This window comes from Moschus berezovskii, chromosome 8, assembly GCF_049115385.1.
Source record: "Moschus berezovskii isolate FMDL1 chromosome 8, NW_MosBer_1.0, whole genome shotgun sequence".
Lineage (NCBI taxonomy): Eukaryota > Metazoa > Chordata > Mammalia > Artiodactyla > Moschidae > Moschus > Moschus berezovskii.
This window is the reverse complement of record NC_142467.1, coordinates 20,248,755-20,267,366: the sequence shown is the minus strand read 5'-3', so window position 1 is coordinate 20,267,366 and position 18,612 is coordinate 20,248,755. Positions and strand designations below refer to the sequence as shown.

Here is an 18,612-nt window from a genome sequence, read left to right as displayed (position 1 = left end):
AACTTAGGCCTAAGCAAGGTCTCAGGCCTATCCTGGCTACTCAGATGTTAGGGCTTCTAACACATATAAATGAGTAAACTCAATAACTCAACCAAATTATGAAGTGTTTACTGAATTCGGTGATAATTCTTAAATATTGAAATTGTGTACATCTTCATTTATTTTATGCTTCTCAGTAAAGATTGTATGCAAAGCACTTTACTGGGTATACACCAATTAATTTTCCATGGCTCACAGGTATATTTCAGCCATTTCTATTACGAATGTCCTTTGTAAATTCTCCTTTAGTTTTGGCAAATGAGAGAGTGGGTTATCAACAAGCTTGAACAAGGAGTATGCATCTCCACTAACACATACAGTTGGGTGGGGGGGAATGAAGACAAAATGTAAGCCTTGTGTAAATAATAAATCATCAGTATTTGTATGACTTTCTATGGAAATAAATCTTAACCTTAGTCTTCACAAGATGCTTTGTTCTGTAACTAATCCAAATATGAAAAAGTTATGCTTTTCTCTAACCACCTCAGCTTCCTTATCTCTAAATAAGATGTCCTGAAATGGTCCATAAGATGATTCTAACAAAATATTTAAAACTAGAGCTAGAAGTGTAATTGGAGACCTAGATACTGACATTGCAATTCACAGTTAGTCTTTAGTAGGAAATAGGTATGTGTGGTAAGCTGTTCTCAGTCAGTATGAAGCATGTTGGTGAGAGTGACGGCTTTAACTTATACTGAATTTTCATAACTTTTTTGTCCTAACATTGGTTAAACATAGATAACTTAGGCACGTATGCTGTATATCTGTCAACGTAAAATTATGATGCAAGGATAATGGCCTCTTGATACTCTTTTGATTACAAAGAAGGAGCCATGATTACAATGAAAGGAATATATCTCAAATGTTCCCCTCACACCTTATTGTGGAGAATGGAAGTGACTGGAGCTTTTAACACAAATGCTCCAGAAGAGCCACATGTATCTCAAATTTTTAGAACAATGAAGGAGCCTAAATTTAAGCAAACATTCAAATCATAAAAAGCAGAGTAAGCATATAGGCTAGCTCATTGACCCCATGCTCTGTAAGTATAGTTGGACCTCAGGGAGCTGTGAGCAGGAGTGGAAGGCATTGTCCATTCTTCTCTACACACACACACACACACACACACACACACTTTCTCTCTTCACCGTGCTTTTTGCTACTCTCACCACTAAAGTTCATATGTTTTTTTTTTTAGGTCGACCAGCTTAGACTCTCACAAAATTTCAGGGCGTTCAATGCCAGATGAGTGGTCCAGCCTGGGTCCGGCTTCTCCGGATCCACAGCTTTGGCAGAAGGGCATACCTTGCCTGTGTTGGTGGCGGGAGGGAGGATGTTGAGGAGAGAGTCAGGGTTCAGAGAGAGAGGGCTGATGACCTGGGCAGACTTTCCAGAACATACCTCCCATACATACTCTATTAAAATATTTAAAATTCAAGGAAAACTTAGAGTTAGTCAAAACAAATCTTAGATTTAGGCCATGTTCTATGTCCCAGAATAATTAAATGTTGTTTCATAGCATAATATTTCCACTCTTTAACCACAGTAAATAAAAAGTCATACAGTGGTAAATACTGTCCCTCGAGTAGACCTTAATGATTGGATCTTTCAAGAAAGAAGGTTTTTTTTTTTTTAACTGACAAAAGCTCATGACATTAGGAGCTGGGTTTGCTTAACTGAGTATTCAAGAATTCAGTGACACTGTTCCTTGAGCTCTTTGGCGCAGAAGCATGGCGTGTATAAATCTGACAACGCAATTACATGTGTCTCAGTCTTATCTGAGGTAAAGGTCAGACAGCTGCTGAAAGGTTCAGTGATTTAACTGATGGAACTAATGTTCATCTGTGTAAAAGTGGACATTTTGGAAATGCCCTGATCTTTATCATGATGAATCAACTTAAAAGTCATTTACCAGTCTGTACTCTCTTTCTTTATTCTTCTGCCAACTGCACCACCGAGTTACCCTGTTATAAGGATATATACAATGTCTGTTTAAAATGAATGACCCGTACTTTTATTCTGGGGATGGGTTAGTCATCCTTCCTTGGCATGAATTTTCTTTCTTTAAAAACAGACAGTATCGACCACTCTAGCATCAGACACTTGGTCCATTCCCACCTGTTTGGGTCATGTCCCTTCACTAAGGACTTCCTTCGTAGCTCAGTTGGTAAAGAAGCTGCCTGTAGTGCAGGAGACCCGTGTTTGATTCCTGGGTCAGGAAGATCCTCTGGAGAAGGAAATGGCAACCTATGCCAGGTTTCGCCTGGAGAATCCCATGGACAGATGAGCCTGGCAGGCTACACATGACTTAGGGAGTCAACCACCACCACCTAACTAATAATAGAAAGGAGGAAAAAAGCCTCTTGGACCATTTTTTTTTAAAAAAAACTCATAACAAATTTACATAAGCAACAACTCAAAACAGGCTTCATACTTACAGATATAAGCAGATGTACACAAAGATACGGAGTGCTGACAGGAAATAAAATTCAGACACAAAAATATGCAAGTAACCAAACATTTTTATCCTTTCCTGCTTTAGGCCAATCAATACTAATCCCCCAAGGCTAATTTGGTCCAGATAGAATCTTCCTTGGAAGCCTCAGTAAAACATCTGAAAACCTTCCCAGGAACATTAGGCATGTTGTTTTTCACAAAGAAGTGTTTCCATTGTATCACTGCGTACTTTTGGTCTTTAACTATTTATCTTTTGTCTTTCACACCGTCTGACATCTTAATGGGAGATTTAAATGAGGCGATCACATTTTCCAGTGATGACTATGTGCTTAGCACTTTGTATATAGAGTCTTATGTAATCTTTATAACTTGGTTGTATGCTTAAAGAAACTGAGGCACTGGGATTGTTGTCACTTGCCCAAGTTATTCCTTTAACATATAAAAATGTATATATATGATTAATCTGTACCCACACTCTCTCTGCCATATGAAGTTGAGGAAGGGGATTTAGCTAGTGAAAAAGTGTCATTGTATGAAACATGTATGATATGACTTTCAATGTTTCTGTAATAAATGATAATTAAACATAAGTACTCTCATGGAAAAAGAACACTAGAAGGCAGAATATATAAGTTCAAGATTTGACTTCCATACACGGCTAGGTGTGATTTGGGACCAAGAGTAACATTTCTAGGCCTCAGACTTCCTTCTGTCTGGAAAGAAAGATTCAAGAAGGTTAATAATTCTGTCATCTCTGCTACTGTTATAGTCCCAGTGCCTAGATGGGCCTTTGAAATTTAGTATGCTCTCAATAATATTTATCAAGTGAATGAATGAAAAAAAGAGTATAAATTGAGAAAGAAAAATGGCCATAAAACCTAGCCCATCACAGTACATTTTTCTCTGTGCAAACATTCTTTGTTTACTTGTCTCTCTCCCACTGGGTACTGAGACCTGGGGCTGTGATCACATTTCCCCATTCCCTGGAATGGTGTCTGATTCTACCACCTGATCAGCTCTCAATAAGTAAAAAATCGTTTAAAAGTCTGGAACAAAGGGCCATTTACTTCATCATCCTCAGGAGGCTGTTCACATGGAAAGTAGGTTTGAGTATCAGCGTGGGTTTCTTCAAGCACGCATTTGCAGAACAATGGCAGTTGATTATGACTGAGAGTAAATCAAAACAAATGAAGCGGAAATATAAAGTAACATAAATACTCTAAGTATTTCCTAATGTTTTCAGACGGTGGGGATACCCTGAATTTCTTGTATGGAAAAAAATGAATGTGTGAACTAATTAAAAAATCAAGTCAGAACTTTAATCCTTGAGTAGATCCCGGCCCTTTGTTGGTCAGTAACTCTTTATGTCTAAGCCATGTGAGTGTGTGCCCTGAGCCATCAGACCTGCTCATTTTATGTTCTCTTTTCTTCCTTAGTCTGTGAATTTCTGGTACGTGCTGGTGATGAATGATGAACACACAGAAAGGCGCTATCTGCTCTTCCTCCTTCTGAGTTGGGGACTCCCAGCTTTAGTGGTGATCCTCCTCATAGTTATTTTGAGAGCAGTCTATCATCAGAGCATGCCACAGATCTATGGACTCATCCACGGTGACCTGTAAGTACATCCAGGCAGCGCACACTGCCTACTCCGCCTTTGTTACCCTGCAGCTCTACTGACAGATGGTGGGTTCCGACTGAAAAAGCACCACGAAGACCTTTGTCTCCTGCCACACCATCTAACTCTCTCCTTCCTCTAATTCTCTCTCTAAATAAAGAACTGTTGCCTCTTGAGTCCCTTCGCTAGATGTCGTTTTCTCAGGTGGCTTGATATGTCAAACAGTTCATGGCGTTACCATAGTTTAGTTTGTTAGATTGTGACAAGCCAAAAATACCCAGTGCAATCAGGGAACTATGAAAATTTTGATCAAGAATTTAATCGGTGGAAAATTTGGAGAGTGGCACATTGTCTAAGTAGACTGATGCTTTTGGGAGGGGGAGCAGAGCTTGGCAGGTACCATCATCCATCAGTTCAGTTCAGTTCAGTCGCTCAGTCATGTCCGATTCTCTGCGACCCCATGAATCACAGCACGCCAGGCCTCCCTGTCCATCACCAACTCCCGGAGTTCACTCAAACTCATGTCCACAGAGTCGGTGATGCCATCCAGCCATCTCATTCTCTGTCGGCCCTGTCTCCTCCCACCCCAATCCCTCCTAGCATCAGACTCTTTTCCAGTGAGTCAACTCATCGCATGAGGTGGCCAAAGTATTGCAGTTTCAGCTTTAGCATCAGTCCTTCCAATGAACACCCAGGATTGATCTCCTCCAGAATGGACTGGTTGGATCTCCTTGCAGTCCAAGGGACTCTCAAGAGTCTTCTCCAACACCACAGTTCAAAAGCATCAATTCTTCGGCGATCAGCTTTCTTCACAGTCCAACTCTCACATCCATACATGACCACGGGAAAAACCATAGCCTTGACTAGACGGACCTTTGTTGGCAAAGTAATGTCTCTGCTTTTTAATATGCTATCTAAGATGCCTAAATACAAAAAGACTATGTTAGAGTGAATGGAGAGTGGCTGCGAGAGTACATGGGAAGGAGCCATGGTCAACTAGGTCCTTCTGATAGATTCTTATTAAAGTTCACTATAGTCTTGAAATCTAACAGATCTTTATACATACGTGTGTCAGTTCAGTTCAGTTCAGTCGCTCAGTCACTCTTTGCGACCCCATGAATCACAGCACGCCAGGCCTCCCTGTCCATCACCAACTCCTGGAGTTCACTCAAACTCATCTCCATCGAGTCGGTGATGTGGTGCTGGAGAAGACTCTTGAGAGTCCCTTGGACTGCACGGAGATCCAACCAGTTTATTCTAAAGGAGATCAATCCTGGGTGTTCATTGGAAGGACTGATGCTAAAGCTGAAACTCTAATACACATGGGTAGTCACACACTAATATCCCACACCCCATTTGACCAAACGATATTAACTATGTAATACACACATACCTATTGAGATACCGTATATAGTAATTTTGTCTTTTTGTTTAAATTCAGTAAGATTCCTTCATGCTCATTAATTTGTAGTATTACAACAATTTATTAAAATATAGTAGTATATTCTGTCCATATAAAATTCTTAAAGCCTGATCTTCTAGAAAGGAGTAGTTGTGTCTTTTTCCAATTGTATTATGACATTTAAAAATTTTTTAATGGAGGGACTTCCCTGTGGTCCAGTGGCTAAGATTTCATGCTCCCAGTGCGGAGGGCCTGGGTCCTTTCCCTGGTCAGGGAAGTAGAGCCCACCTCTCCCAACTAAGCGTACATATGCTGCAGCTACAGATCCCGTATGCCACAACTAAGACCCAGCACAGCCAAATATATAAATAAATGTTTTTAAAACATAAAGTAAATTTTATTGGAATATAGTTGATTTGCCATGTTGTGTTAGTTTCAGGGGTACAGCCAAGTGAATCAGTTATACATCCCCTCTTTTTAAATTCTCTTCCTGGATAGACCTTTACGAGTATTGAGTAGTTTCCTGTTCTGTACAGCAGTTTCTTATTAGTTATCTGTTTTATATATAGTAGTGTGTATATGTCAGTCCCAGTCTCCCAGTTTATCCCTCCCCTCCCCCACCCGCTTGTGACCATGTTTGTTTTTCTACATCTGTGACTCTCCTTTGCTACTGGACTGAACTGAACTCCTGACATTAATTTAAAACTTGTACTGCCAGGATTAATTTCAGAAAGTTCTACATCTTTCTTTGTCAAATACAAAGTAACCATGAGACAAGTCCTGGGGGCCAGCAGCCATCTCTTTCATGAGCTCCCTGGCGAGACAGGGTTATTTGGTGGCAGTTTTAGCATCACCTGGGCATACACCTAGCCTGGATAAATGGGACCCAATGCAAATGATGTTAATTAGAAGAAACTCGCTCTTGATGCTTCTAAAAGGTTTTTTAAAGAGAAAAATAAACTGTTTATACAAGATTGTCCAAATCAACCAAGTTTTAAAATATTTGCCTCTGAGGCTTTTGCAGAAAGTTCTTTAATACCAACTCAGCTATAATAAATGAAATGTAAAATATATTAACCTTTTACCCAATCTTAATATTATAGGAGTATTGAAACTTCGTTTGGTTAGTATAGGTTATTTAGCTTCTTCATTCACATATAATATTCATGTGAATTTATTCCAGATTTCTTAAAAATTTGTATTTTTAATATTACTTTAATCTCAATGTAGAAAGAATAATTACTGTGTTATTTTTGTAAAATATTTATGTAAAATATTTTATGCTTATATAATCATTTAAAAACATGCCTTTCCTCTGGGGATGATAGGATTTGTGGTTGTAAAATAGTAGGACATCTGTTGTGCAGTAGTTGTTTGTAGTAATAAAACTTTTTTAGTTAAGAATTTTCCCTAAATAGATCTCTAATACATTAATATATTCAAGTTGTTACAATGCTTTTGTCAAATTTTGGAACCAAGATTATGATAATTACATAGAACCAGGAAGTGATCTCTCTTTTCCTATTAGCTGAAAAAGTCTACGAGTTTGTTATTTCTTCTTTATTATTTTTGAAGAAGTCACACATGAAGCCAGCTAGGTGTTGTGTTTTCTTTGCAGGAAGACTTTTAATTACAGATTCGTTTTCTTTCAAACATATAGAACTATTCATATTTTCTGCATGCAGTTCTTTCTGTGTCAGTTTTATAAATTGTCTTTTTTTCTAGGAATGTTTCTATTTCCTCTACCTATTCAAATTTTTTAGTGTTTGTAGGAACAAATCTTTTTTTTATTCTTGATATTAATAATTAATATCTTCTCTCATTTTTTCTCTCTTGATCAGTCTTGCTGTGAATATTGTTGTTTTCTCCCAAGTTCAACTTTTGACTTCTTGATATTCTCAATTGTGCATTTGTTTGCAATTTCATTGCTCATTTTCTTAATTTATTTTTATTTTTAGGTTTCATCTAATTTTTCTTTATTTATTTTATCTTATTTGCTTTGTTTACTATGTGCTAGGTACTATGTATTTATTTTATTTATTTAAAATAAACTTCCCCAGCTTTATGGAGATATAATTCACATATATAATTTTATAAATTTAAGGTATCCAGTGTGATGATTTGATACTCACATCTCTTGTGAATCAATTATCACAATAAGATTGGTTAACACTTCCATCACCTCACATAATTACTTTGTGTGTGTGTATGTGTGTGTGTGGTAAGAACATTTAAGATTTGTTCTCTTAACAACTTGCAAGTACATAATATATTATTGTTAAATATAGCCACCATGCTATACATTGGATCCGCAGAACTTATTTATAACTAGCAGTTTGTGGCTTTTGACCAACATCTCTCCACTTTTCCCATCCTTGGGTCATAGCAGCCACCATTCTAATCTCTGTCTCTATGTGTTCAACTTTTTTAACATTTCTCATGTAAATAAGGTTATATAATATCTATCTTCCTCTGTCTAAATTATTTCACTTAGAATAATGCCCTCAAGATCTATCATGTTGTTGCACATGACAGGATTTCCTTTCTTGTGACTGAATAATACTGTAGTGTACTGTATATATTGCAATATATATATCTCACATATTTATCCATTCATTCATAGACAGATTCTTAGGTTGTTTCTGTATCTTTGCTACTGTGAATAACACTGCTATGAACATGGGGGTGCAGATATCTCTTCACAATCCTGATTTCATTCCCTCTGTGTACATACCCAGAGGTGGGATTGGATCTTATAATAGTTCTATTTTTAACTTTTTGAGGAACCTCCATACTGTTTTCTATAGTGATTGTAACAATTTGCATTCCCACCAACAGTTTGTGATCTATATTATCTCCTTCCTTCTGCTAACTTTGGGCTTCTAGTTCCTTGAGGTTTAAAGTTAGATTGTTTATTTGAGATCTTTCTTTTTTTTTCATGTAAGCTTTTATCACTATAAACTTTATCTTAGAATTGCTTTTCCAGCATCCCATGAATTTGGTATATTGTTTTCCATTTTTAAGATTTTTTTTTAAATTTCCTTTTTGATTTGTTCTTGGTTGCTTAGGAGTGTATTGTTTAATTTCCACATATTTGTGAATTTTCCCATTTTATTCCTGTGATTTCTAGTTTTATACTATTGTGGCTGGCAAACATACTTGATATGATTTGAGTATTTTTAAATCTGTTGACTGATTTTGTGGCCTAACATCTGATCTATCCTGGAGAATGTTGCATGTACACTTGAGAAGAGTAGATCTGCTGCTGTTGGATGGCATGTTCTATATGCCTTTTAGGTCCATTTGGTCTAAAGAATAGCTCAAGTCCAACATTCCCTTATTGGTTATTTGACTGGGTGATATATCCATTGTTGAAAGTGGGATGTTGAAGTCCCCTACTATTACTGTATTTTTGTCCACTTCTCCTTTTAGATTGGTTAGTATTTGCTTAGTATATTTGGGTTCTCTGATGTTGGGTACATATATTTGTGATTCTTATATCCTCTTGATTAATTGACCCTTTATCATTGTATTATGACTGTCTTTATCTCTCGCTACACCGTTTGAGTTAGTCTAGTTGTATGATATAAATATAGCTACCCCTACTCACTTTCAGTTTCATCCATTCATTTAAGCCCATGTGTGTCCATAAAGGGGAAGTGAATCTCTTGTAGGCAGCATATATTTGGGTCTTTTAAAAAAAAAAATCTATCCATCATTTTGTGCCTTTATATTGGAGAATTTAATCTATTTACATTTTAGAGTAATTATTGATAAGGACTTACTGATTCATCTTACTGTTTTCTGGCTATTTTATTGTTCCTTTGTTCTTTTCCACTTTTCTTGCTAATCTTCCTTTTTGAATTGGTGATTTTCCATAGTGATATGTTTTAATTTCCTTCTCTTTATCCCTTATGAGTCGACTGTAGACTTTTGCCTCATGGTTACCATGAAGCTTACATAAATATCTTACTGATATAATGTTAAATTTTTTTTACTAATAACAACTTCATTTATATGTAAAAACTGCTTTTACTTCTCTCCCTTTTACTTTTTGGGGTCATACTTTGCATCTCTTTATATTGTGTATTTATTAACAAATTAATGCAGTATAGTTATTTTTAATACTTCTATCCTTTAACCTTTTAAATAGAGTTACATGGTCAACACATTGCTTAATTACTGTATCAGAATATTCTGAATTTGACTGTATGCTTGCCTTTACCAGTATGTTGTATATTTTCATGTGAGTAATTAGTGTCCTTTCTTTTCAGCTTGAAGAACTCCTTTCAGCTTTCCTTGTACGGTGAGCCTAGTAATGATGAATTCCTTCGGTCTTTGTCTTTTCTAACTGACAGCTTTGCCAAGTAGGAGGGTATTGTTGGTTGGGAGGTTTCTTTTTCAGGACTTTGAGTATATCATTCCACTCTCTCCTGTGATATCTCTAAGGTCTCTGCTGAGAAATCCACAGATGGCATTATGGAGATTCCCTTGTAGGTTATAAGATTTTTTCTCTCTTGCTGCTTTTTAAGATTCTTTCTTTGTCTTTGATTTTTGATCGTTTTATTATGTGTTTTTTTGGAGAAGGTCTCTCTAAGTGTAGTTTGGGGACATCTATTATTTGTCCCCAAATAATATTGTCCCCATCTATTATTTATTCAGAAGTCCAGTAAACATCTTTACCAGATGACACGCGGCTATCTTATATTCAGCAAGGTTAAAATTAATCACTTAAATATGTGCTTTGACCTACAGTCTCTTTGAAAAGTCCACCATCTTCCAGGGTTCTCAAGCTATGAACTTGAGAGTTTTTCTACTTTTTTCCCCCTGACATTTCACATCCTATTAATCACAAATTTTTTCCTAGCCCAACTCTTTAATGTTTTCCTAATCTACTTCATCATTTTCATTTCTTATTTCATCACCATCTCTTCAGTTCATCCGTGCCATCTTTGTCTACTCTGTTGGATTACCTTTTAACTTGTGTTCTTATCTCTTATTTCTTCCTTTTATAACCCATCCACTAAATTTTGAAATATGGAAATGATTATATAACTCTGATGCTTAAAATTCAAGTTATTTTTCATCACCTCAAGGTCATGGATGTTAGGTTATCCACAGCTGACTCTAAATTATTGAACCAGCTTCTTTTAGAACCCTTCCCACCCATCCTTTCTGGTTACCCTTTGTAACTAAGTCACTTGATATTTCCTATGGTCTTTTATGATTTCCCTGGTGGCTCAGATGGTAAAGCGTCTGCCTACAATGTGGGAGACCCAGGTTCATTCCCTGGGTTGGGAAGATCTCCTGGAGAAGGAAATGGCAACCCACTCCAGTATTCTTGTCTGGAGAATCCCATGGACAGAGAAGCCTGGTAGGCTATAGTCCATGGGGTCGCAAATAGTCGGACACAACTGAGCGACTTCACTTTCAATACCTTTCCCTTTCTTATGCCTGTACCTTTACCTATATCTTCTTTATCTCAAATGCTTTCCTTATATCTGCCCCACATATTCTTGTTTTTCCCTCTAAACATCAGCTTAAATATCAGCTGTTTGAAGTATCTATTTTCAGATTAAAGGACTACCTCATGTATACTCTTAGTAGACTCAGAACATTTCATAAATCCTGTGACTGTACCAATCATACTATATTATGAATATTTGATAAAGTTATCTATGCAAATTGAAATTCAGCCTGAAGGTCAGTGATTAATGCCAGAATATATGGTAAAAACAATAAATTTATGAAAAATGTCAGGTTTAATTTTTCCCATGATGGGAGTAACTGAACCAGAAAAAAGAAAAGCCTTAACAACCAAGGTAAGTGTATACAAATGTGGGTTTAGAGGAAACTTTCATGCTTTCTCTATGCAATAATATATGTATAATAAAATTTTGCACTGTAAAATTATTAGCAAAATGTATCTAAAATACTTGTGTATGTGTTAGTCTCTCAGTCATATCTGACTCTTTGTGACCCCATAAACTTGCAGGCCACTGGCTCCTCTGTCCATGGAATACTCCAGGCAAAATTACTGGAGTGGGTTGCCATGCCCTTCTCCAGGGATCTTCCCAACCAAGAGATCGAACCCAAGTCTTCTACATTGCAGGCAGATTCTTTACCATCCAAGCCTCCTGGGAAGCCCTGTTCTAAAATACCTGAAAGTCACCAAATGATATTAATGTCTCAACATTTTAAATACTGTGTGAGACTTGTCGTATCTTATAAGGAAAAAGTTTTCTTACACATATATGATAGATAAAATTTTCTAATTCACCAAGACTAGTGGATTTTTGAATCTAGACCTAAATTACACAACATGATTTAGAGAAAGATTTTAAAGAGCCTATAAAATATTAAATTTAATTTTGTCTATAAAGTAGAGCACCCAGTATAGACTTGTCACTGCTTCTTTGTCACTGAACCAGGTAATCCTATGAATCTATGAAAAATTATGCTAAAAGTTAACAAAAGAAGACTTCTATACGTTAAAGATTTTTTAAAGGCATTTTCATAACTTCTTGACAATTGTGCTAGAAACTCCTCTAGTTGTTTTTTCATCTTATAATTGAACAGTGCTTAACTAAAGTAAAGCTAAAGTAAATGAAATCTATCCTTGATTGATTTCCATTAGTTACCAGACATAAGTCTATTGAGAATACCCAGAGGTAGTCCCTATTGAGTGGTTTATATTTAGTGTCTTTGGAAGTAGCCACCTATTTTTCTTGGATTGGCTTCTCAGCTGCTTTAGGGAAAGGAAAAAATCTGAAGAAGAATCTCTAGCTTTATCATACCAAGTGCAGAGGCAAGAGAGTATAGCAGTGAGTCAGGAGCCAGGATGGAAGCCAAGGGAATATGGGCCTGAGAAATTGTCCCTAAAGACATAATTTGCTATTAATCTGGGGCCACAGTTATGTGACTGTGGAAGGATAGAATGACTGAGAATGAGTGCCAGAGGGGAGGACAGTGAATACTTACTTATCTCAATATTCCAGTATTCCTACCTCTGAGCTCTAAGACCCTGACAGATTAATGTCAGTAACAGTAAAAGTGATTTAACAGTGATAGGTTGTTTTGTACTTCCCAATCACTTGCATTTTTCTCTTTCTTGCTAAGTTGTATGAACTCAAACCTAAAGAAAAATCAGCAAATTGCTTATTGAGTAGCTATTAATATTATTTGCTAAAGCGTAACTGAATTCTCTTCTATTTAAGCTAAGTATTTGTTTGCTTGTGATAAAAAAATTGCCTAACAATTTAAAACTCGATTGCTTTTTTTTTTTTAAGTTTTTCAGTATTTTTGTTTCTTAGTATGTTTGGTCGGAGAAGGCAATGGCAAGCCACTCCGGTACTATTGCCTAGAAAATCCCATGGATGGAGGAGCCTGGTAGGCTGCAGTCCGTGGGGTCACTAAGGGTCGGAAACGACTGAGCAACTTCACTTTCACTTTTCACTTTCACACATTGGAGAAAGAAATGGCAACCCACTCCAGTGTTCTTGCCTGGAGAATCCCAGGGACGGGGGAGCCTGGTGGGCTTCCGTCTCTGGGGTCACACAGAGTCGGACATGACTGAAGTGATTTAGCAGCATCTGCCTCAGCAGTATGTTTGGTATCATGTTTTATTTTCAGTATTCATAGCAAATCGTAATTATAACCTATTCTGATTATCCCACTCCTGAACTAAATTACCTGTTTTATAAATAATGCAATCCTCTGAAAACAATCTAATTTTGCTCGCTATGTTAGGAGAAATCTTGTTAACACTGAGGACAAATCGGTATACTCTAAATTAGAACTAAATAGAAGTAATGGTGCTGTATGGGGCGTATATGATGTGAGAGTCTTTATTTTTATTGAAGTACTTAAAAAGAGAATCATGAAAAAAATATTTGTGAATGTGGGAAGGCTATTTACCTATCATCTTAGAGAAAATTAGAGAAAATCATCTTAGAGAAAGTCATCTGAGGATTAGAGAAAATTGGTATAAGTCTATGGAAGAGAGATGTTGTCAGGATCTCTTCATGGTTTTTCTCAGGTGGGTGGTATATTATTGCACGTGATGTGTGTGTACACACACACAGAGAAATGCACGAATAAAAATAGCAGTGTTCTACTAGCATTTTTCAGTTATTCAGAACTCCAAAATAAAGAAATACTGAGTGCATGCTTCCCCACAGGGTCTTAGAATCATGGAACCAAAGGGTTGGAAAATCTCCAGCTTGCCTTAATAAACTTCCAGTCATGTCCTCCACAGCATATCATGATTCAGGCTCCTGTTCAAAGACTCATTAGCTTCTTGAACTTCTTCTAAATGTACTGAGTTTATCTGACCTTTTATAGCTGCTGATTGTACAACTCATTCTGCCACCCTTACCTCATTCTCTCAGGTCAGGTTAGCTTTAGCTCCCCTAACACCAGCTTCAGCTTTGCTGACTATTGCTGCATCTCTATGAGAAAAATTCCAGCTGGTGCTTTGTCTTACATCCCTCATGGCTGCTCTTAAGTCCCTGGATTCTCTTCTTCACAGAGAAAGGAGAATGTAGGTGAAAAGGGAACTTGATAAAGCATTGAATCCAGTGTCCATTCAATCCGTAAGTAATCTTTACAGCATCGCTGACAGATGTTCATTCAGTTTATATTTGAACTGCTCTGTGAGAAGGCGTGTGTGTCCTCTCAGGGCTTTTCACACAGAGTAGAAATCTTTTAGATTCTGGCTCAAAATCTAATTGCCGGACTCACACCAAAAAACCCCTAAACTTTTCAATTGAATAGCCTTCAGTTTGTCCCTATTCTTTTGCTTCCAAGCTAAATATTTCCGATTTGTTCAAATATTTCCACATAAAGCATGCTTTTGTGTGTCTTTTCATTATCTTAGTAGCTCTCCTCTATACTTGTTCAATCCATCCATCTATATCAGTCTTCTGCATTTTATTTGTGAAAGAATTTTAAACACAGACAAGTTGAAAAAAACTATTAAGTTCACATATACCCTTCACCCAAGGACATATGTATACATACCTATATAACCGTAGTACAATGTTCAAAACCAGGAAATTATGAGAAAACACACTTAACTACACTGCACACATTCTTCAAATTTCACCAGTTTTCGTCATCTTTGGAGACAAGCGTTTGGTTTTATTGATGTATGTCAATATACTAACATGATGTATGATATTTATTAGATGGAGCATACCTACTGTTCATGGAAGACATCCATCTTGGCCATTGTATTATTTCTTAATGTGGAGTTGGATTCTCTTTATTTATTTTTCATTTAGTATTATTTTATCACTGTTCAAGAGTGATGCTGATCTATTTTGTTTTTTATCCCCTTTGGACCGCCTTTATTTGGTTTAACAGTGTCTGTGAATATGTGTCACACATGAAGTAATAATTGCATGTAATCTATCAGACAAGCTTGGCTAAATGTCGTGGACCTCATGAATTCCTGAAGGGCGGTTTATCATTTTACTACCTCCAGTTATTCTGAAACTATTATTTCAATTATTTCTGTCCTTTTGTTTTGCATTTTTGACATTAGGATTGCAAATAATATATTCTCTAATATTTATGAAATTCAACTTTTATCAACCTAAGGTAGGATTAGGTTTGTTTTGCTTTCTTTTTTTGTCATAAATGAGAAAAAAATTTCCACTAAAGCTTGCAATTTTCTTTGATACTCTCTCATTTACTTTAGGCTGATATAACAGAATACCATTGACTATTAGTGACTCAACCCACTCCAGTATTCTTGCCTAGAGAATCCTATGGACAGAGGAGCCTAGTGGGCTAAGGTCCATGGGGTCGCAAAGAGTCGGACGTGACTGAAGCGACTTAGCACGCACTGGTGACTTAAGCAAGACATTTATTTCTCACAGTTCTGGAAGCTGCAATTCCCAATCAGAGCGCCAACAGGGTCAGGTTCTTGGTGAGGGCCATCTCACTGGTCTTGCCCTCACATGGCCTTCCTTGTACATGTGGAGAGAAATTCTGGGTTTCCTCTTTATAAGAGCATTAATCCCATCACAAAGCACCACTCTATGACCTAATCTAACAGTAATTATTTCCCAACGGTGCCACTTCCAAATACATCACATTAGGAGATAGAGTTTCAACATATGAATCTGGGGGGAGAAGAGACACAAGCGTTTAGTCTAAAGCTGGTCTTTTTATCAGTTCAGGTCAGTTCAGTCGCTCAGTCATGTCTGACTCTTTGCAACCCCATGAATCGCAGCACACCAGGCCTCCCTGTCCATCACCAACTCCCAGGGTTTACCCAAACTCATGTCCATCAAGTCAGTGATGCCATCCAGCCATCTGATCCTCTGTCGTCCCCTTCTCCTCCTGCCCCCAATCCCTCCCAGCATCAGGGTCTTTTCCAATGAGTCAACTCTTCGCATCAGGTGGCCAAAGTATTGGAGTTTCAGCTTCAACATCAGTCCCTCCAATGAACACCCAGGACTGATCTCCTTCAGGATGGACTGGTTGGATCTCCTTGCAGTCCAAGGGACTCTCAAGAGTCTTCTCCAGCACCACAGTTCAAAAGCATCAATTCTTCAGTGCTCAGCCTTCTTCACAGTCCAACTCTTACATCCATACAGGACCACTGGAAAAACCATAGCCTTGACTAGATGGACCTTTGTTGGCAAGTAATGTCTCTCTGCTTTTTAATATGCTGTCTAGGTTGGTCATAACTTTTCTTCCAAGGAGTAAGCATCTTTTTGTTTCATGGCTGCAATCACCATCTGCAGTGATTTTGAAGCCCAGAAAAATAAAGTCAGCCACTGTTTCCACTGTTTCTCCATTCTCAGAGTAGTGGGAAATAAATATTTTTATTTATGATTATTTCAGTAGTATCAATAATATCTTTTTCCAAGTCTCAATACTCATTATAATAACAATATAATGATAGACAACTTTATATGAAAGATATGAGTGCATATTTTTCTACCTTTTTTCTGTGTATATTCTAATAGTTGTATATGCACTTGGTCATACACACATCAATGCACACTTGGAACAAAAACAGGAATGTTCTGTTTTGCAATGTACTTTTTTCAAGTATTTCTTTTTTAAAAGTATTTTATTATTCTTACTGTTATTTTATTTTTATCTTCTGTTCCTGCTGCCTGGTGTCTGGGATCTTAGTTTCCCAACCAGGGATCAAACCTGTACCCCCTGTACTGAAAGCACAGCCTTAACTAGACCACCAGGGAAGTCCCATGCAGTCTAATTTTTATTTATGGGACAATTTTGTATATCAGTATATATCAATCACTTTTTGTACTACAGTATTGTATTTATTTCACCAATCTTTTATTGGTAGACTTTTGAGCTATTTCCATTTTTTCTTTGTAACATAGTTGAAATTAACTTCCCTATATAGGTATCTTTGTATACTTGTGTTCTTGTTTCCCATAGGATGAATGAGTGGGATGACTCATTCAAAGAAGACATAAAATTTTATACAGTAGTACTAAAGTGTTTTCCAAAAATGACACACACAAAATATGACAGAGCCTGTTACAGCGCATTCTTGACAACTCTGGGCATTATAAAATATTTTTCAGTACTTGCCAACATGAGATACATATGTTTGTATATACATGTAAGGATAGATATGTTTTATATGTTTATACACATAGATGTTTTTATCTATCTATTCACCACTCAACAGGCTCTGGTGCTTTGGCTTAGTCACTCAATTGTGTCTGACTTGTTGCAACTCACTGAGTTGCAGGCTTCTCTCTCCATGGGATTTTTCAGACAAGAATACTGGAATGGGTTGCCATTTCCTTCTCCAGGGGACCTTCCCAACTGAGGGATCGAACCTGGGTCTCCTGCACTGCATGCGGATTCATTACCAAGTGAGCCACTAGGGAAGCCCCTATGTTTTATATACACACACACACACACACACACACATACTTTAACAGCTTCATTTATTATGTATCAGATGTTATACTAAGTACATGTGTACATTTATATATCATTTGTATATTTATTTACCATTTTATTTATTTTGTGACTTGCTTGTTCTCTCTCCGTTAATTTTTCTGATTGTTCATGTTTTCCAATAATTTGAAGAGATTTTTTTTTTGTCTTGTTTTCTTTTTCAGTTTTTTTGGAGGTGAGGTGCACTATATTAGGGCTATTAGCTTTTGTCTCCCTTGAATTTTTATTTCTCTATTAACAAATCTGTTTGTAAGGAAAATTTCCATTTTAATGTATGAGATAAGCTTTTGTGTGATATCAGACTATTTCAGAGAATTATTTTAAGTGTTTTGTGTGCTAATTAGATTTTCCAAGTACAATAATAGTACAGTTAACATGTTTGGAACATTTAAAGTGATTTACTCAGGGTCACAATGGTGAAAACGTGTTGCCACAAGACTCTCAGTCTGTGTTGCTCCTAATTTATTAACTAGAGGCAGAATCAGGAAAAATAATGATTACTTTTTAATGCAGAGTGCTGGGAATTTAGGCATCTGAAATATCAAACTGAATAAAGCATTAGGAAAGAGGTAGTTGTAAAACTGCAGGAGATGGAGTTGTAATGAGAGATGCTTGTGAATTGCATTTCATCTTGCTTATTTCCTTTAAAAATTTTACATATAAAATGGAAGAGTTGATCAGCTTTCATTTTAGATGCTCTGTGTTACAGGGTATTTTATAATGTATCAAAAACTCTCATTTGGAAAACTAAGAAAGCTCATACAACCACAAATGGTCAAGCCTGTATTAGTTCAGGAAACAAATCAATTATTTATAGAGGAAGTTTTGTTGACATCTCTAATGAAAAAGGAAATGCCCACAAATACAAACAATTTGTCCAACAGGATATTTAGTGACTAAAGGAAACTGTTCCTGGCTCAAAAGAATATTTTGACAGTTGATTTTGGGGTTGTAGTTTCTATCTTTTAGCTTTTCAAGAGCAAGGAATCTGCTTGCTGTTTTTTCCTTAAAATAATATTTTTTATTGTAAAATTAATCATTGTTCTAGAAATTACGGAAAACTTAGAAAATGTAATTTTAAAAAGATCATTCCTATCATTCAAATATTAGCACTTCTAGTTGTATATGTGTTTCTATC

At 36.7% G+C, this 18,612-nt stretch overlaps 1 protein-coding gene across 1 annotated transcript in view; it reads left to right on the top strand.

Annotated features, from left to right (window-relative positions):
• ADGRV1 (adhesion G protein-coupled receptor V1) overlaps positions 1-18,612 on the top strand; it is a 549,332-nt gene that overhangs the window by 365,547 nt on the left and 165,173 nt on the right. The window contains exon 85 of the mRNA XM_088838471.1: positions 3,933-4,111. Coding sequence (XP_088694597.1) covers positions 3,933-4,111 — 179 coding nt within the window. The remainder of the gene's footprint in view (positions 1-3,932; positions 4,112-18,612) is intronic.